The 20,802-nt window shown below is 45.3% G+C and overlaps 1 protein-coding gene across 6 annotated transcripts in view; it reads left to right on the top strand.

Moving 5' to 3' along the window:
• LOC147319859 (SMAD family member 4-like) overlaps window positions 1–20,423 on the top strand; it is a 34,757-nt gene extending 14,334 nt beyond the window's left edge. For 4 of the 6 annotated variants that reach the window (XM_086312667.1, XM_086312665.1, XM_086312664.1 and 1 more), the window contains 11 exons: window positions 537–732; window positions 1,337–1,585; window positions 5,349–5,523; window positions 17,083–17,211; window positions 17,288–17,503; window positions 17,585–17,713; window positions 17,811–17,864; window positions 18,179–18,362; window positions 18,444–18,612; window positions 19,258–19,396; window positions 19,679–20,423. In XM_086312667.1, the coding sequence (XP_086168793.1) occupies window positions 637–732; window positions 1,337–1,585; window positions 5,349–5,523; window positions 17,083–17,211; window positions 17,288–17,503; window positions 17,585–17,713; window positions 17,811–17,864; window positions 18,179–18,362; window positions 18,444–18,612; window positions 19,258–19,396; window positions 19,679–19,884 (1,746 nt within the window). In that variant the 5' untranslated portion in view covers window positions 537–636 and the 3' untranslated portion in view covers window positions 19,885–20,423. Of the gene's footprint in view, window positions 1–536; window positions 733–1,336; window positions 1,586–5,348; window positions 5,524–17,082; window positions 17,212–17,287; window positions 17,504–17,584; window positions 17,714–17,810; window positions 17,865–18,055; window positions 18,086–18,178; window positions 18,363–18,443; window positions 18,613–19,257; window positions 19,397–19,678 lie in introns of all 6 variants that reach the window. The other 2 variants (XM_086312669.1, XM_086312668.1) reach the window with 2 other exon arrangements.
• Window positions 20,424–20,802: the final 379 nt, after the last annotated feature.

The following is a 20,802-nucleotide window of genomic DNA, read 5'->3' as shown; positions in this document are numbered from 1 at the left end:
AGTTGAGTTTTAAAACGTTTCTTTAACCCAGGAAACATCTCTAATAAGTGTTAATATATTTCTGTTAATCATTTTAATCGTTTTTAACCCTTAATGAGTAAGCTTGCCCTAACGAGATTTGATGCTTTTCTTTGTGACGTGAGAATGAATTTAGGTTCACAATGAAGTAAAACTAGGTCAACTAAAAGAAAGGAAAACTTTAGAACGGGACAAATAACTAAAACTAGACAGCGAAAGCACGATTACAGGTGAATAACCGAATAGCCACTTTTCAATAACATGAAAAATAAAATAACATAAATTTTAAAAAGAACAAAAATCAAACCACGCAGAAAAATAAGGCAAACTGTAATTATCATTGTATAAAACTTAAACTGACTGTGCAGTGAACTCAGACAACGCACACAGGCAACATTACAGTGACATCGATGACAGGTGGCAGGTGTGCAGGCAGGAAGCACAAACAGGTAAACCGCAGGTAAACGCTCCACATCTTAACAACGCTCAGTTTTGTCTCTGTGCTCTTATTTTGGAAGGCCCCAGAGGTCGCCAGACTTCCTGTTATGTCTGGCCGTCGGGGGAGCATGACATAGCCCCCACCTCCTCCTCCCCCCGGTGAGCGTGCAGACAGTCTGGATGCAGACGGAGTCGCACGCGGACGCGCCGACGGACGAACCTCCGGCCTCACGGACCCGGCAGCGGATCATAGCCGAGCGGAGAGCGCCGAGCCCGGTGAGTGCGCCGCAGGAGCCCGCTGAGAGCTTTTGTAATTCTTCTGTGAACAACTGTTGATGCAGCAGTCGGGTCAGCCAGTGAGCGTCAGGCATCGTCAGCATCTGATGACGTCATAGAGCCACGGTCACGACGTCATGTTGCTTACAGTTTGATGAAAAAATGAAAGCAATCAGTAGTGAGACGAGGATGTGCATGTGTGGTGATCCTGTCTCCTCCTCACCTCTCTGTCTGTCTCAGAGGGAAGTGACGTGTGTGGGGGACAGGAGTACTTCTGATCACTGACAATACGATCAATATCAGCCCCTGCTCTGTATCTGTGCTCAGGGACCGTATGAGGTCACCTGTGGATCAGCTATAGGATCTGTTCCTGGCCCACGGGCACACCTGAGCGTCCCACCTGTCTGTGTGTTCCTGTCATGTATTTCCTGTTCCTCTGGCTGGTGGGTTCACGTGAAACCTGACAACGACCTCAGCGTTTATCACGGGTCTGTGTGATGTCACCGAGGGCACACAAGCCCCACCCACATAGATCTGTCCGGGGAAGTCTTTTTATGGATCTGATTGTTGAGCCGTCTGAGCAGATTCTGTTTTACTTTATCAGGTGACCATGTCGGTGCTCGGCCCCGCCCCCAGCAGCGCAGACGCTTGCCTCAGCATCGTCCACAGTCTGATGTGCCACCGGCAGGGCGGCGAGAACGAGGGCTTTGCCAAGCGCGCCATCGAGAGTCTGGTGAAAAAGCTGAAGGAGAAGAAGGACGAACTGGACTCGCTCATCACCGCCGTCACCACCAACGGCGTGCACCCCAGCAAGTGTGTCACCATCCAGAGGACGCTGGACGGCCGGCTGCAGGTACGGCGGTGAAAACCCGACAGAGGGCCCACAGGAAGGCTTGAGGCTCAGAGAGGAAGTAGTCACCTTATTTTATTCTGACAGAGTTAGAAAGATAACAGGACTTCAAAGAAAAAGTCTTTAAAGTCTTCAGGCTCCGCCCCTCACCTGGTCTGCACCTGATCCTGTCCTTCCTGTGTCCTCTGTCGGCGCTCCAGGAGCTCCTCACCGCTGATATAATAATAATGATGATGATGATGATGGAGCTGTGAGCAGCAGCCTGGGTGTGTCCCCCAGTCTCTCAGTAATTATGAGACCAGAGGACAGAGCACACCTCAGTCTGCTGAGCAGGTTCACACCAGGAACAGCTGATCCGGCCCACAGCGCACCCCTCCCCCCACAGTCCCACTAAAACATGCGACACCTTCTCAGGAACTTCTGAAACATTCACAGACCCTTTAAACCAAAACGTCCCCACCCCACGAACCGTAAAAGGAGACGTGGTTCACCTGAGGACATTGTCTCCATCCCCACTCCGTCATCCTGTGTATGCTGCTGTTAAAATGTTTCTGTGATAAGTTCAGGTTGGTGGGAATATGCTTTAAGGATGCAGGGCTGGGCGGGGCACACAGGTGAGCCGCACACCTGTAGCAGGCTCCTGTCACGGAGCGCTGCTTCATTAAACCTCAGCCTCCATTCGCCGCAGCGTCGCCTGATGAGCGAGCTCTGGAGCGCGTGCCTGTGCGAGGGCGGTGGGCCTGAGCTGACGCCGTTTCAGTCTGAGGGTCGGCATGTGAGCGAGGAAGACCCGAGAGATCAAACCTCGAAGGCATAACCAATAAAACGGAAGCGGTTAGAACCACGTTACAGCGTCGGTGTGACTGCAGGATCCTGCAGAACGTCGCAGGTCTCACATCCAAACAGCAGCAGGAGGAGGAGGAGGAAGGGCAGGCTGGCTTGTTTTGTCTGAAACACAGGAAAGGGGCCGGGTTAACTTAAGCCAGACAGTCTGGTGTGTGTGTGTGTGTGTGTGTGTGTGTGTGTGTGTGTGTGTGTACAGCTGTCTTTGTGAGCACCTTGTTAGACTCAGGACCCGTTTGTGGCCCTCGCTTCAGAGCCGGTTTCAGGGCTCAGGTTTGGGTTCAGGGTCGTGTGTGTGTGTGTGTGTGTGTGTGTAAGCATGCAGAGGACGGGAATGTGGACTCGTCTGGGACTCTGGTGGATTTCATACCGCAGAGTTTCCACACTGTAAGAAATGACGTGCTGCTGCAGACATTGACCCAGAGAGGACGAGATGATTTTGTCTCCCATTAAAAAATCGAGAAGCTCAGCCTGTGGCCAAAAGCAGAGCTTTGTCTTGACTTTTACATCAAATATTTCTGTTTCTGTTTGGTTTCTGTCGGCTCTTTGAGTTCTTTTCTCCTCGTTTCCTAGTTTTGCTCTAACAGGTTTACCTTTTAGAGGTTAAAATCCCAGCTTCATGTGTCAGAGTGTAAATGTTTCAGTCAGTGTTTCGCTCTCACTCTTGTCTTAAACATGAAACTTTTACTTCTTGTCTCATAGTTTTAGTTCAGCGAGTCGACGTTTTCGTCATCCTATAGTTTTGTTATTTGATTGGTTTAGTTTTGGATTTTGAAATCAAACCTTTTGCGTCTGAATTTTTTAATCTATTTTTGTCTTAGTTTTGAATTATAAGCAGTGTTAGTGTAATATCTCACATATTTATGTCACAATCTTTTCCTCAGATATTTGACTTTATCTGATTTTTTTCTTGAATTTCTCCCTTTCAGTCGTAGATTTGCATGAATAACAATAAGATGTCCTTTTATAATTTTCTTGTGCTTTTTGTTTGGTGATTTTTCTACCCGGGCCTCCGTGTAAACCCCTGATTCTCCGTCACCTCGTCAGTTATGTTTCTAAATGATGTCCAACTCGGTCTTTAACGTGTTCGTATTTGAAGGAAAAGTGCGATGTGTGTTTCTTCTCTGATGAGCAGTTTGTGTTTTCACTTTTCGTAGTCAGGAACAAACCGGAGACGTTCCTTCTGAATGTGTCATCATGTGAAAGCTCTCCAGATCAAACAAACAAACCCTGGTATATTTGGTATCTTTGGAAAGTTTTGCTAAAATCTTTCTGTGTTGCTGTTTGCTTGTTTTGGGGTTTGGATGTTGTTTTTGCAGCATGCCTGCTTCTCATAGCTCAGAGAGGTGAACACGGCGACACCTTTGGAAAAAACCCAGAAAACAGGAACAAACATTAGTTTGAACTTAACACTTAAAGTTTAAGAAACAGAGTAAAGACACGAGGAGAGTCTGAACGAGCAGGCGGTCGTTCAAAATGTGGATAAAAGGTGATTTAAAAGAAAGTGCTGTTTCAGTTTACGTTCAGTGTGGGGACCTGGCCCTTTGAGCAGGTTTATGAGGACATTTTTTGCAGCGTGTGTGTGAGATTGTTTTGTCTGCAGTCTTATCCCTGCCCTTCACCTGTGCACACAGAACAGACCTCGTCCATCAGATTTAAAGCAGCACATTCACAAACCTGTGGCTTTGAGACGTTTACAGCCTGCGGGGATTTTCTGAGTTTAAAGTTTGTTTAGTGAACGCATCGGTGAGAATAAACATCCTCATTAGGGTTTTCCTACAATTAAGGGACCCGGTTAACACACAGCAACATTCATCATCAAACGTTTTATCGAACAACTTCTAAATACTCGGGACCCGCCTCTCTGTGGACTTCCTGCTCCATAGGGGGCGCTGTCGAGCTCAGCAGAAATGGTTCCACCTTTAGACGTTTCACAGGTTTTCTCCTGCAGTAAACGCTTTTTGTTAGAGACGTCACAGCACTGCGAGGTGCTTACAGCGTCCTCCATTTTGGTTTGGGGCGTGAAGCGAGCAGCCTCCTGACAGCGTCGCCTTCACCCCGCTGCTCCTGTCCTGCACACCTGGAGCTCCTGCTGGGCTTTAACTGTGGAAACAGGCACCTGTCCTAAAACCTTAGCAGCACAATCAGCAAGCGTTAGCAGCATGCTAGTGTTTTATGGTCAGAATTAGCTTCACTGAGAGGAACTGAAGGAGGAAGAGTGCTTTTATCCAGGCTGGATTCATGGACACTAAAATCCAAAGTCTCTGTTTAGCTCCGCTCACTTTGATCTCACAGCGCCCCCTAGGTGAACTGCAGCTAATGTTTGTCTGAAATAGGACATTCAGGTGTGCCCACACTCAGCTGGGGACAGAATACAGAGAAACGCCCCCTGCAGGCTGGAGCTATGTTGGCTCTGTGTTGGGATCTCACTGGGGCGACCGTGGCTCAGGGGGTTGGGAAGCGTATCTGTAACCGGAAGGTCGCCGGTTCGATCCCCGGGCTCTCTGTCCTGGTCGTTGTGTCCTTGGGCAAGACACTTTACCCTACCGCCTACTGGTGATGGCCAGAGGGGCCGATGGCGCGATATGGCAGCCTCGCTTCTATCAGTCTGCCCCAGGGCAGCTGTGGCTACACCTGTAGCCTCCACCAGTGTGTGAATGTGAGAGTGAATGAATAGTGGAATTGTAAAGCGCTTTGGGTGCCTTGAAAAGCGCTATATAAATGCAATCCATTATTATTATGTCTGACCTGAACTTTTTGCAGCGTTCTGAGGCTGAGGTCAGACGTGATGTCATGCTTGTGGTTTGGCATAATCACCTGACACACACGCACAGTGTTTGTGCTCAGCATGACTCAGTCTGCTGTCACAGAGTTTATTTAAGCTTACATGTTTCCTCGCTGACTGTCTGTCTCACCTGTGCAGGTAGCGGGTAGAAAAGGCTTCCCTCATGTGATCTATGCCCGCCTGTGGCGGTGGCCAGACCTCCACAAGAACGAGCTGAAGCACGTCAAGTTCTGTCAGTTTGCCTTCGACCTGAAGTACGACAGCGTGTGTGTGAACCCCTACCACTACGAGAGGGTAGCGTCCCCCGCCACAGGTAACCCTGCACACCTGCTGCCCTCTGTGATTGGTCTGATTGGGCCGTGAGTCATCGGGCTGCAGCAGCGTTTGGTTTTAGGTGTCTTTGCTGCTTTGATGGAAACACGGTCACAGCTTTAAACACTGTGTGTGTCTGTGTGTGTGTGTCTGTTTCTGTCTCTGTGTGTGTGTCTGTTTCTGTGTGTGTGTGTGTCTGTGTGTGTGTGTGTGTCTGTGTGTGTGTGTGTGTCTGTGTGTGTGTGTCTGTGTGTGTGTGTGTGTCTGTGTGTGTGTGTGTCTGTTTCTGTGTCTGTGTGTGTGTGTGTGTGTCTGTGTGTGTGTCTGTTTCTGTGTCTGTGTGTGTCTGTCTGTGTGTGTGTGTGTGTGTCTGTGTGTGTGTGTCTGTGTGTGTCTGTGTGTGTGTGTGTGTGTGTGCCTGTGTGTGTGTGTCTGTGTGTGTGTCTGTGTGTCTGTGTGTGTGTCTGTGTGTGTGTGTGTGTCTGTTTCTGTCTCTGTGTGTGTCTCTGTGTGTGTCTGTGTGTGTGTGTGTGTGTGTCTGTGTGTGTCTGTGTGTGTGTGTCTGTGTGTGTGTCTGTGTGTGTGTGTGTGTGTCTGTGTGTGTCTGTGTGTGTGTTTCTGTGTCTGTGTGTGTGTGTGTGTGTGTGTGTGTCTGTTTCTGTCTCTGTGTGTGTCTGTGTGTGTGTGTGTGTGTGTGTGTCTGTGTGTGTGTTTCTGTGTCTGTGTGTGTGTGTGTGTGTGTGTGTGTGTTTCTGTCTCTGTGTGTGTCTCTGTGTGTGTCTGTGTGTGTGTGTGTGTGTCTGTGTGTGTGTTTCTGTGTCTGTGTGTGTGTGTGTCTGTGTGTGTGTTTCTGTGTCTGTGTGTGTGTGTGTGTGTGTGTGTGTGTGTGTTTCTGTCTCTGTGTGTGTCTCTGTGTGTGTCTGTGTCTGTGTGTGTGTGTGTGTGTGTTTCTGTCTCTGTGTGTGTCTCTGTGTGTGTCTGTGTGTGTGTGTGTGTGTCTGTGTGTGTGTTTCTGTGTCTGTGTGTGTGTGTGTGTCTGTGTGTGTGTTTCTGTCTCTGTGTGTGTCTCTGTGTGTGTCTGTGTGTGTGTGTGTGTGTCTGTGTGTGTGTTTCTGTGTCTGTGTGTGTGTGTGTGTGTGTGTGTGTGTGTGGTCGCTCCTGTTGGGCTCTGAAGGTTTTGGAGCGTCTCTGTTATCTGCCCTCGTGTCTGAGCAGAAGTCAGACTAAACACCGTGGTGACCGTTTCTATTTCCGAAGACACTCTGGAGCCCACACAGACACACACACAGAGACAGAAACAGACACACACACACAGAAATGCCAGTTAATTAACTAACATCCAATCAAAACCATCCAATTTCTCTCATCGAACTCGCTCCACCTTCTTCTCGGTCTGTTACTATGGTAACTTCACAGCAGCCATGTTATTGGTCAGATGATGTCATTAAATTCTCCAAAAGGCTCCAACAGCACAAACACAGTTGAAATGTCCAGAACAATGACTGTAGAAAACATGGATGACGCGACAGCTCCCCAAAAATGAAGCCAAAACGTCTCTTTCGCCCCCTGGTGTCTGGCTGCAGTATAGGTCATAAACCCCGCCTCCTCCATGTTAGCGGATGGGACTAAATAAATTTATTCTCCTCAGATAATTTTTTCCCAAAGATTCTTTCCTTTGTTATCAATAGTTCTCATCATGCTGATTGATGTCCAAGGGGTCTCCTCTCCCATAAGTCTGATTCTAATTCCTACCGCGGTGATATTAAATTGGGGTGAAACGTCATCATAACAGCTTTGACTGGCAGCTGCAGTCACGGAGAAACTTGCGTATCTCTGTTCGGGAATAGAAGATAGAGCGTAAGCTCTGAGAGGAGGGCCAGCGTTTACGCTTCGAAAACACGACCGAGTGTTTTAACCTGACAGCCTGAGGTGTTCTTCAGTAAACTGGACTACCCGACAGAAGGACCCGAGGCCCCGCTGCACTTTTTCGGTAAGTTAAACGTGTTTGTCAGCTAATCCGTAACTACCGTCCTTAGCTAGCTCCTGAGACCTAGCTAGCTAAGATGAGGACTTGGCTGTCAGGGTTCGTTTAGCTAATCTGTGCAGGTGAATGAATTTACACCGACTGAAGAAATCAAGAGAAACGCCCCGGGCTGCTCAGTCACTAATTACTGTTACTGTACTTTTATTACAAGTATTTTACTGTAAAAGCAACAGGCTGCATCCTGCTTCAGCTCCTGTGCAGAGCTGATTATTAAATATGTGCAAGCAACAGCATGTTTTCAGTCTCCACATGTGTAAAGACAATAACACCATTTTATTTTTATTTTTTTTAAGCTTGTGCTTCAGTAACTCCTCATTAATAAGTAACTATTGATTAAACTGTAGAAGTGAAAAAAATGTAAGAGAAGAGCTTCAGATCCTGAGTGTGAGGACAGAAGGATCAGCTTTATTTCAGATTTAAGAGATAAACTTTATAATTCAGTTTGTGATGATTCTGATCTCTTTGTGATTACAGGAGCTGCCCTCAGATTCAGACCTCAGCACCACCCAGTGACAGCACAGATCATCCAACATGTTCACATGTTAACTGCAAAATGAACTGATGAAAACAGTGCAAAGGTTAAAGTGCCACACGTCCTGTAGTCAAAGCTGCAGCTTTATTGATAAAGTTAAAGACAAAAAACAAAGGATTAATCACTCATGTAACTGTGTCACTGTATATCAGCATTAACAGGACCTCAGTTTGATGTTTCATAAAGCTGCTGATCTCAGACCTGCACAGCTTCCAGTTTAAACACTTGATGTACTCAGCTGCATGAAGAGCACGTTTGAGTTTCTCTGACACAATTAAATAAAACCTGATGAAGGTCAAAGGTCGTCACTTGTATGTTAAACTACAAACTGGTGATCTGGAATTCTTTCACAGTTTTTTGCAGATAGTGTGAATCACTTTATGGTAAATAACATAGTTATTCATACCCAAGTAACCAGAGAGGATCATATATTTTTAAATATTAAGCCCGGAGCCTCTTGGGAGTATCTGACTATTTATAACATTACACAAACCAAAGGTCTCATCACAGTGTTGATGAAATGCTGGGTGTATCCATCTCCTGGGGCGGGCCTACGTACGTACAAACTCCAAAACACTTGCAAACTAAAAAACACATGCAAACTCCAAAACACGTACAAACTCCAAAACACTTGCAAACTCCAAAACACGTACAAACTCCAAAACACATGCAAACTCCAAAACACGTACAAACTCCAAAACACTTGCAAACTCCAAAACACGTACAAACTCCAAAACACATGCAAACTCCAAAACACGTACAAACTCCAAAACACGTACAAACTCCAAAACACATGCAAACTCCAAAACACGTACAAACTCCAAAACACTTGCAAACTCCAAAACACGTACAAACTCCAAAACACATGCAAACTCCAAAACACGTACAAACTCCAAAACACGTACAAACTAAAAAACACATGCAAACTCCAAAACACTTGCAAAATCCAAAACACTTGCAAAATCCAAAACACATGCAAAATCCAAAACACATGCAAACTAAAAAACACATGCAAACTCCAAAACACTTGCAAAATCCAAAACACATGCAAAATCCAAAACACTTGCAAACTCAAAAACACGTACAAACTCCAAAACACATGCAAACTAAAAAACACGTACAAACTCCAAAACACATGCAAACTCCAAAACACGTACAAACTCCAAAACACTTGCAAACTAAAAAACACGTACAAACTCCAAAACACATGCAAACTAAAAAACACTTGCAAACTAAAAAACACGTACCAACTCCAAAACACTTGCAAACTCCAAAACACGTACCAACTCCAAAACACATGCAAACTCCAAAACACGTACCAACTCCAAAACACTTGCAAACTCCAAAACACGTACAAACTCCAAAACACATGCAAACTCCAAAACACGTACAAACTCCAAAACACATGCAAACTCCAAAACACGTACAAACTCCAAAACACTTGCAAACTCCAAAACACGTACAAACTCCAAAACACATGCAAACTCCAAAACACGTACAAACTCCAAAACACATGCAAACTCCAAAACACGTACAAACTCCAAAACACGTACAAACTCCAAAACACATGCAAACTCCAAAACACGTACAAACTCCAAAACACATGCAAACTAAAAAACACTTGCAAACTAAAAAACACGTACCAACTCCAAAACACTTGCAAACTCCAAAACACGTACCAACTCCAAAACACTTGCAAACTCCAAAACACGTACCAACTCCAAAACACATGCAAACTCCAAAACACGTACCAACTCCAAAACACTTGCAAACTCCAAAACACGTACAAACTCCAAAACACATGCAAACTCCAAAACACGTACAAACTCCAAAACACATGCAAACTCCAAAACACGTACAAACTCCAAAACACATGCAAACTCCAAAACACGTACAAACTCCAAAACACTTGCAAACTAAAAAACACATGCAAACTCCAAAACACTTGCAAACTAAAAAACACGTACAAACTCCAAAACACGTACAAACTCCAAAACACATGCAAACTCCAAAACACGTACAAACTCCAAAACACGTGCAAACTCCAAAACACGTACAAACTCCAAAACACTTGCAAACTAAAAAACACTTGCAAACTCCAAAACACGTACAAACTCCAAAACACATGCAAACTCCAAAACACGTACAAACTCCAAAACACTTGCAAACTAAAAAACACGTACAAACTCCAAAACACATGCAAACTCCAAAACACGTACAAACTCCAAAACACTTGCAAACTAAAAAACACGTACAAACTCCAAAACACATGCAAACTAAAAAACACATGCAAACTCCAAAACACGTACAAACTCCAAAACACATGCAAACTCCAAAACACGTACAAACTCCAAAACACGTACAAACTCCAAAACACATGCAAACTCCAAAACACGTACAAACTCCAAAACACTTGCAAACTAAAAAACACATGCAAACTCCAAAACACATGCAAACTCCAAAACACGTACAAACTCCAAAACACTTGCAAACTAAAAAACACGTACAAACTCCAAAACACATGCAAACTAAAAAACACTTGCAAACTAAAAAACACATGCAAACTCCAAAACACGTACCAACTCCAAAACACTTGCAAACTCCAAAACACGTACAAACTCCAAAACACATGCAAACTCCAAAACACGTACAAACTCCAAAACACATGCAAACTCCAAAACACGTACAAACTCCAAAACACTTGCAAACTAAAAAACACATGCAAACTCCAAAACACTTGCAAACTAAAAAACACGTACAAACTCCAAAACACGTACAAACTCCAAAACACATGCAAACTCCAAAACACGTACAAACTCCAAAACACATGCAAACTCCAAAACACGTACAAACTCCAAAACACTTGCAAACTCCAAAACACTTGCAAACTCCAAAACACTTGCAAACTCCAAAACACGTACAAACTCCAAAACACATGCAAACTCCAAAACACGTACAAACTCCAAAACACATGCAAACTCCAAAACACGTGCAAACTCCAAAACACATGCAAACTCCAAAACACGTACAAACTCCAAAACAGTTGCAAACTAAAAAACACGTACAAACTCCAAAACACATGCAAACTAAAAAACACTTGCAAACTAAAAAACACATGCAAACTCCAAAACACGTACCAACTCCAAAACACGTACAAACTCCAAAACACGTACAAACTCCAAAACACGTACAAACTCCAAAACACATGCAAACTCCAAAACACGTACAAACTCAAAAACACTTGCAAACTCAAAAACACAACGGAAGTGCTCCAGGACACTAGGGGCAGTGTTGAGCTTTTGTTACCTAGTAACTACACAAGCCAGGAAGTACCAATGACCGGATTTGGGGTTTGCAGCCTTAAAGGCCGCATTTTAAGGCCGATTACCTCACAGCGACAAGAGAAGGCTTTCCGAATTCAAAGGCTGCCCGAAATGCGGCCCTGAAATGCGTCCTTAATTTCCCTGAATTTTAAGGATGGGTCGGTGTAGCCTTCATGGCCCAACATATCCCAGACTTCATAGTGCGGTGGTGGTGTGGATAATTTTGCCGAAAAAAAAACAGTGGAAGCGGAGCGGAGGAAGAGTAAACTTTCAGAAGTAAGTACTGAATATTATGTCACTTATTTATGCACAAATATTTTTTTAATGAAGAACATGAAACCATTATTGTTGGCCACATGTCGGGAAAGTTGACATTAGCGATGTTTGTACTTTCAGAATTAACTTGGTTTTAAAGCCTTTACTTTAATAAATATATATATAGTCGACCTTAATCTTACAGAGATTGTGATGATTTTGTAGATAATTAAAGTCAGTCATATATCCACAAACACAACAAGCTGAAAGTCAGTGATGCTGCTCGGTTTGCAGTCCTGAACATCACGGCACAAGCAGGATTCACTGCACTGTTAATGTTAGCTATGTTATATTGCTGCCTCTGTTCGGTGGTGTCGAGCCAAACGGACTTTAACGTGTGTTTGAACGAGCTGACGGTTCACTCGTTAAGCTGAAAGAAAGATGCTTTAATCACAGCAGTCACACATGTGTCCACTGCACCATCTGGAACTCTTCTTGTTTACACTCGTAATAACACAAACACTAAATCCTGCTTCTCTGGTGCTGTTGTGTAGCAGTGTGTACACCTGAGACTGTCACCTGTCTGTCTGTCCTGCACTCTCTCTCTGTTTCTTTCTCTCTGATTGTGGAATAAAAGTATGAACATGTGTTTATAAGTTACACTTGTGTTTGAATCCTGCAGCTTATCACACATTTGATTTCCATGTGTGACGACTGCAAGTGTCCAGAGTGAGGACAGACTGAGGGACCCACTGCTGCACATCATCTGTGAGGCTTTGCACCCCTGATGATCCACCAGGACAAACTCAGCAGTGTGTGAGGAAGAGGAGGAGGAAGAGCCAGCAGCAGCTGACAGATGGAGAGAATAGACAGACTGTTCCCTGTTTGTGAAGGACTGCTAGGAAAGTTTAACATAACTGTCTGTGCTGAATCAGTCTTATTAGGTAATGTTCAAATAATGTGATCATCCCAGTGTTTCCAGTGTGGGAGAAAGTACTCAGAGTACTCAGGGCCTTCAAGTTACACACTATGAAAGGCAGCAACAAGTTTAATGTTCAGAAACCTAAAGTCTGTATCAGCAGCAGAATGGAGCTAAAATAAATGTTGGTTTCAGTTCTATGAAGCTTTGAGTATTTTGGATCAGTAGCTGCTGTGTGTGTTGCATCATATTGCTGTAATTGTTTATATGCTTTATATATTCTGAGGTAAGTTGATCTATAGTGTTACATCATATTCTATAAGGATGTTATGTTGTCAATGGAAAATTGTATTTAGTAGTCAGTATAATCTTTTAGTGATATAAGTTTGCATATGGTAGAATACTGCATGTAGTTATTTGTATTAGGAAATATTCAACCATGTATACTTAGAGGCATATAATTAATTGTGTGTGATCTCTAACAGGCTGCAGGCTTGGGGTGCATCCCAGGAATGCACCCCCACGTCTGGGAGCATGAGAGCTCATACCTTGTTTTATTGTTTTACGGCAGGATTAACGTAGCTATGTCTGTTTTAGTTTAAGTGCTTCTTTACATATAGATGAACTGCTGGACTTCCTCACCATGTTATCTAGGGTGGGGGAGACTACCCCCTTTCCTGACCAAGGATGTACCTTTTGTGCTCTCATGACCCTTTGATCAGCAGGACACACACACACACACACACACACACACACACACACACACACACACACACACACACACACACACACCTACTGAAGTATAAATAAAGATTGGGGCAGTTTCTTAGTGCGAGTCTCAGTCTGGAGGCTGCCCTTGCTAGCAAGAAGTTCTGTGTGTTTCTCTTCTCTGAGTCTTTACTGAAGAAGTGTTTTAGAATATTTTCCCTAACATATGTGTTTGTAGACTTTCTGCCCAGTTTGACCCATTTAGCAGAAGTCAGCCTGTTTAAGGCTCTGATATCTATTCTGTATGACTTAAAGCAGTTATGACATGGTCTGATTTTCTCACCCAATAAAGGAATATTTCATATATCAGTCTACTCTTCATTCTATCAGACACAGTTATCACAGCTTGTACATTTTCTTTTTATAAATATATGTAAGCAATGAGCCAAATTTAGTAATGGCAACATACTGAAGTAACAACATTTGTCTCTGATATATGATACACCTATATATACACTGTCAAAGATACTTGTCTTTGAGTGAAGATTTAAGGTGATAAGACATAACTGCAACTTGAATCTGTACTGAGGCTCAGTATTTGACACAGAGTTCATGTTCACTGCTGTAATAGCTAATAATGATTAATATAATAACTATAATATTGGCCATATTATATTTACATTACCAAAGTGATATGACTTTAGTCTCATGAACAACATTAGCTAATTCTTATTTACTAACTAATCTTAAATAACTGTTCAGTACAGAAATGAAGCCCAAAAATCATGTTTTACTGTCCTGTGGTCTCAGCCTCAGATACTTATCAAATCACACAAAGCTCTTGTAGAAACAAACAAATGAACAAAATATATTCTCCCTCATTTCTGTCAAACCAAGTTGTATGACACGTTTCCAGCGGTTAGTATCATGGTTGCTAGGCAACCTGGGAAGCGCGACAGAGACTAGACCGTCCCATACAGACAAACTTGCCGTTTATTTTGCAAATAGAGCTCAACACTGCCCCTAGCGTCCTGGAGCACTTCCGTTGTGTTTTTGAGTTTGCAAGTGTTTTGGATTTTGCAAGTGTTTTGGAGTTTGTACGTGTTTTGGAGTTTGCATGTGCTTTTTAGTTTGCAAGTGTTTTTTAGTTTGCAAGTGTTTTGGATTTTGCAAGCGTTTTGGAGTTTGTACGTGTTTTGGAGTTTGCATGTGTTTTTTAGTTTGCAAGTGTTTTTTAGTTTGCAAGTGTCTTGGATTTTGCAAGCGTTTTGGAGTTTGTACGTGTTTTGGAGTTTGCATGTGTTTTTTAGTTTGCAAGTGTTTTGGATTTTGCAAGCGTTTTGGAGTTTGTACGTGTTTTGGAGTTTGCATGTGTTTTTTTAGTTTGCAAGTGTTTTTTAGTTTGCATGTGTTTTGGAATTTGCATGTGTTTTGGAGTTTGCAAGTGTTTTGGAGTTTGTACGTGCTTTGTCTCTAGGGGCCACCGTAGTAGATGGCTCTGAAGATTTAAACAGTTTTAGATCCATTACACTCACAGTTTTATGTTAAAATCTCAAAGGACAGCATTATATTTTTGATATTAACAGTAACTCTGGGCTTCTGTAGAGTGTGCAGATGATCTCATCACTGTCTAAAAATGGATAACAAAACCTAAGCAGTGCTGAATCATTCAATAATACAGACTATTAGAGTAACGGATGTGTAGCATCGCTAACTAGCTAACAACAAGCCTCAAACACATTGCGTATTCTAGCGGCTAATCTAGCGCCTTGCTAATCTATGTGTCTTTTTCATAACAGTGACATGGTTGTATTTACCTTAATTAAACAAGTCGTCAGTCGCGGTAAACCCATCAGCAAATAAACTGGAGCAGCCGGGCTACGTAAAAAGTGTAGGGGGCGTGTTTGCGGTCACGTCCAGCAGGTGTGTCGGCGGGAGCGTAACACAGTCGCTCCACCTTAAGTCCCTACTGCGCAGACTCTGGCAAGATGGCAGCTTCCAGAGGCGGGATATTTTGGCTTCATTTTTGTAGAATGGGAGGAGGTGCTGTCACGTTGTCCATGTTTTCTACAGTCATTGGGTCCAGATCAGGTGAAGCTAACAGACAGTTAGAAGCTACAGTTGCCTGTGTCACCATCCACCTGTCAGTCAAAGAGGCCACGCCCCTAATATTGCAAACAGGTGAAAAGGATACTGTACTCAGAAATACATGTACATTAGTGGGTAATTATGTCTTCCAACCACCTGAAGCATTCTTATAAACGTATAATTAAAGTATTAAAACAACAGAGGAGCGTGCGTCCGACTAATGGTGTGTTAAACATGTGGCTACAGACAGCTGCATATGTAGGCAGACGAGGGAAGAAGTCATAGGACTTCTTATGTGTTCAGACTCAAAATATGAAGGCTGATACTAGTGTTTTCTCTTCAGTGAACAGGGCCTCTTCACCAAAGATAAAGAAAGAGACAACGCCACCGCCATCTTAACAAACACTCATCTTCTTCCTCCTGACCTCCAGCTTCATCTCCTGAACTGAAGTCAGGGCTCTAACTCTTGAAAATGTGCATAAACATGCTTATTTATTCCCGATATTGTCACAGATAATTATTTTCAGCAGTTTAGACCTGCCGTCTCCAGATAGCTAAACAACAGCTTGTTGTAAGCTAACATCATGGCAAACTAATGTCAGGCTCCAGTGTCCTAAAATCATACTTTCCCTCTGATAAACAGTTTAACTACATTCTCAGACTGTATGAGAGTTTATTCACCAAGCGTCCGTGTCCTGCGACGAACAGCCACTTCAAATAAAGTATTACTAACAGTCATTAACAAGAGTTAACAGTCATTAACAGGAGCTAACGGTCAGCAACAGGAGCTAACAGTCATTAACAGGGGCTAACAGTCATCAACAGGAGCTGACGGTCATTAACAGGGGCTAACAGTCATTAACAGGGGCTAACAGTCATCTACAGGAGCTGACGGTCATCAATAGGAGCTGACAGTCATTAACAGGGGCTAACAGTCATCAACAGGAGCTAACAGTCATTAACAGGGGCTAACAGTCATCAACAGGAGCTGACGGTCATCAATAGGAGCTGACAGTCAACAACAGGGGCTAACAGTCATCAACAGGAGCTAACAGTCATTAACAGGAGCTAACAGTCATCAACAGGAGCTGACGGTCATCAACAGGAGCTAACGGTCATCAACAGGAGCTAACAGTCATCAACAGGAGCTGACGGTCATCAACAGGAGCTGACGGTCATCAACAGGAGCTAACGGTCATCAACAGGAGCTAACAGTCATTAACACGGGCTAACAGTCATCAACAGGAGCTGACGGTCATCAATAGGAGCTAACAGTCATTAACACGGGCTAACAGTCATCAACAGGAGCTGACGGTCATCAATAGGCGCTGACAGTCAACAACAGGGGCTGACAGTCAACAACAGGGGCTAACAGTCATCAACAGGAGCTAACAGTCATCAACAGGAGCTAACAGTCATTAACAGGGGCTAACAGTCATCAACAGGGGCTATCAGTCATTAACAGGAGCTGACAGTCATTAACAGGAGCTGACAGTCATCAACAGGAGCTGACGGTCATCAATAGGAGCTGACAGTCATCAACAGGGGCTAACAGTCTTTAACAGGGGCAAACAGTCATTAACAGGGGCAAACAGTCATCACCAGGACTCGGATTGCTACAGTTGAGTGACTGGGGTACAAACGTCAAACCTGGGGTACAGTCTAAATGTTTGTAATGTCTGCTTTGACAGGTCCTCAGTCTCTCATAAAAGAGGAGTTCATGCAGGAGTGTCTGCAGATCGACCTGCCCCCCCACACCAACCCCTATGGCCACCCACGGCCTGTCGGCATGTATCCCAGCATGCCTTTGTCTCCCCCAGGTCAGTGTGCTGCTCCTTGCTGTCAGCGCGTGCGAGACGCCGTGACGCTGTTGTAACACAGTCGTGTTTCCTGCAGGCAGCAGCTCCATGGTGCCCGCAGCTCTGACTGCCAGGGGGGTCGGCGGCGGTTTGGACGGACCTGGCCTCCTTCAGATCGCTCCGCCTCCTAACCACGGCGGCCAGGCTTCACCGCCTCACTCAAATCCACCTCACACTCCCCAGCCCCCCCATCCCCCGACCCCAGCCTCCCCACATCAGCAGAGCCCAGAGTACAGTGGCCCCCACAAACCTGGTACTGTACCCTAAGTACTATGTACTACCTGTGCTTAGTACTACTTCTGTAGTATAATGAGTGTCCTGTGTGTCTCCACAGCCAACTGGGCAGGTAACAGCCCTGCCCCCTACACCTCTGCGCATAGTGGGCGGGGCAACCAGCCACATCCACCATTGCATCATCATCCTCATCATCATCAACAACACCACGCCCCCAACACTCACTTCTGTAAGACAGCATGTTAAATGTTACTGCTCTATTCAGTACCGTAGTACTGCGAGTACTGCATTATTGCTGAGTACTGGGTCTGTGTTTGTTTCTGCAGGGTCACAGCATCACAGCACCGCTCCGTATCCACAGCCAGTATCCAACCACCCAGGTACCACACCTGTCCACAAACCCCGCCCCCTCACTCTGACCTCACTTTATTAATAAAGATTCAAAACATAGTGGCCGACGTCCCCAAAATACAAAATGTCCCTTCTTAGTGAAGCAGGTCCAAAAAATGTTAATGTAAAAATAAAGTGCCCTGATACTCACACCTATCTGTCTGAATTCCCTGAAACAAAGATGTCCTCACTTACAGAAGTAAAAGCTCAGGTAATAAAAGGTTGAGAAGCACTTTTGTCTCCAGTTTGTCAGGATGTTTGGGGAGCAGGTCCGCCATGTCCTGATCTGTGTCTCGATCCTCAGGTCCAGAGTTCTGGTGCTCCATCTCCTACTTTGAGCTGGACGTTCAGGTTGGTGAGATGTTTAAGGTCCAGTCCAGCTGTCCCCTGGTGACCGTGGACGGGTACGTGGATCCTTCGGGAGGAGATCGATTCTGTTTGGGACAGCTGAGCAATGTCCACCGTACAGCCGCCAGCCACCGCGCCAGGTGAGCGGTCGTTTAGTGGGTGGCACCATGAGAATTATTGCAGTGTTAGTATTTAATGTTGCTGATGTTGTTGCCCTGCAGGCTCCACATCGGCCGGGGGGTTCAGCTGGAGTGTCGGGGGGAGGGTGACATCTGGATGCGTTGCCTTAGCGACCACTCTGTGTTTGTCCAGAGTTTCTATCTGGACCGGGAGGCGGGCAGAGCACCAGGCGATGGCGTTCATAAGATCTACCCTGGAGCATACATCAAGGTGAGCGGTAGACGCCGCGAATGACCATCTGAGCCCAGACGGGCTCGGATTCACTAAGGTCCAAACAGACGTAAAACAGACAGACAAAGACGTGTTTGGGGATCGCAGGAAGTAAAGCAGCGAGTCCATCTTCCTTTTACAGATTTGATATTCTTGATTTGTGAAGAGATCCGAGTTTCTCTGAGAGGTTTGTTTGGGCTGTGTTTCTCGATACTTGGACAGCTTTGTTGTAACTTCTTCAGCAGCTTGTTGACAGTTTTATAGGACATAGATTTGTGCATGATTGGACATAAAAGTGTGAATTGGCTACGGTTTCTATCAGGTGGTTTTGGCTCTGCTGGCAGTTTTGCTCTTTGTTAACCCTAGCTCATTATGGCATGTTCAGTATGTGGCCGTTTTTGCCCACCATGTTCACGCACATTTACACCTGGATGGATCCATCACAGAGAAACGTGCGGTAGGTTCTTCCCCAAGGATATTTGGCATGCAGACTGGCATCGAATGACCACCTCTACCACCTGAGCTACAGCCACCCCGGTGTCTCACCCGTGTACCTGTCTCACCCGTCTGCGTGCCTCACCCGTCTGCCTGTCTCACCCGTCTGCGTGCCTCACCCGTCTGCCTGTCTCACCCGTCTGTGTTCAGGTGTTCGACCTGCGGCAGTGTCACCGGCAGATGCAGCAGCAGGCGGCAGCGGCTCAGGCAGCTGTGGAGACTCAGGCAGCCGCGGTGGTCGGTGCAATTCCCGGTCCGAACAGTGTGGGAGGAATCGCGCCTGCTGTCAGTGAGTATCACCTGCCCAACACAGCCAGTGACAGACAGGCACAGGTGTCAATAAATTATAACATGAACCAGACGCAGGGCTTAAAAGACTTACCTGCAGAGTGAATCGAGTCAGATTCGCGTTGGACATTTTTGGGCCTCAGTGCGACTTCCTGCTTTTTCATGCATTTAATGTTATTTCACTTCCTTTTTACGGTGGGCGGCCTCGGCCCTCGGTGTAAGCCTCGTGGTTTTAATTTCACATGTTTTAGTTTCTGTGTCTCACCTGTGCTTCCTCCCGCAGGTGTGCGCTCAGCGGCCGGTCTGGGCGTGGACGACCTCCGCAGGCTGTGCATCGTGCGGCTGAGCTTCGTCAAAGGGTGGGGGTGTGACTACCCACGGCAGAGCATCAAGGACACCCCCTGCTGGCTGGAGGTGCACCTGCACCGAGCGCTGCAGCTGCTCGACCAGGTGCTGCACATGCTGCCGCCGCGAGAGCACGCACTCTAGGACCTCCGCGCTCTGCCCACAAACACACCACAGCAGGGGTCGGTTCACACGGGTTTCAGACAATCAGCCAATCGCAGCATCTTGTCTCTGCTGTCATTTAAGTTCGTTTCTGTGGAAACCAGCGTGACTCGTTAAAGGGTCAGTTCACGCGAGCTTGGCGTCTGCTCGAGCATCCACGCTGGCCTGCAGTTTATTAGTTCCGCCCCTCAACAGGTGAACTGACCCTTTAAGCCTGATGTCAGAAATCAGCTGATTACCAAAAAAACCTCGTCATCGTCATCTTCCTCCTTCTGTCGGTTTTTAGTTCCTTTAGCTAATTGTCGACCAAAGAGCCATTCCTGTTCCTTTGATGACATCATATCCTGTTTACGTTGCGTTTCTGCTCCGCCTGACGGTCACATTATTTATTCTGTCGTCTGCTTTTTTTCTCACGTTTAACTCATTTAAAGGCTTTTATACTGAAAGGGTGTAAAGCTCTGAATCATCAGCTGTCTCTTCAAATTAAAAGTCTGGTGGATAAAGATCTTCGTCTTTGTTCGTCTTTCACTCTGCATTCAGACACTTCAGAGGAACACTCTCCTCTCCATCCACACGCAGTGATCAGGTAGGGCGCTCCCAGGAAGTCCATCCAGTCGTCAGGACGTTTCATCACTGATCCAGGTGACTTCTGCAGTCTCAGCTGACCGGATGATTAAAGATCTGCGCTGGAAACGATCAAACGAGGAACTTCATGCACGAGAGCTGCTCCACGTAGTGCAGCAGGGAGCTGTAACAGAAAACAGGCCACGCTTGGTCCATAAAAAAGGCCACAATCAGTGAAACGAGTCAATCAGCCTGTACCTGTCCTCTTACTGTTCCAGGCCGTCGATGACCTCACAGCTGTAAAAATCCGCTCTTCCATGATTTCCCGTCTGAGCA

The sequence above is a fragment of the Aulonocara sp. 'chitande type north' Nkhata Bay genome, linkage group LG11 (genome assembly GCF_057382095.1).
Source record: "Aulonocara sp. 'chitande type north' Nkhata Bay isolate Kocher_YH1m ecotype deep benthic linkage group LG11, A_spYH_male_GT1.1, whole genome shotgun sequence".
In the NCBI taxonomy this organism is placed as follows: domain Eukaryota; kingdom Metazoa; phylum Chordata; class Actinopteri; order Cichliformes; family Cichlidae; genus Aulonocara; species Aulonocara sp. 'chitande type north' Nkhata Bay.
Note: the sequence above shows the minus strand (reverse complement) of the source record. Positions and strands in the feature narration are given on the sequence as shown.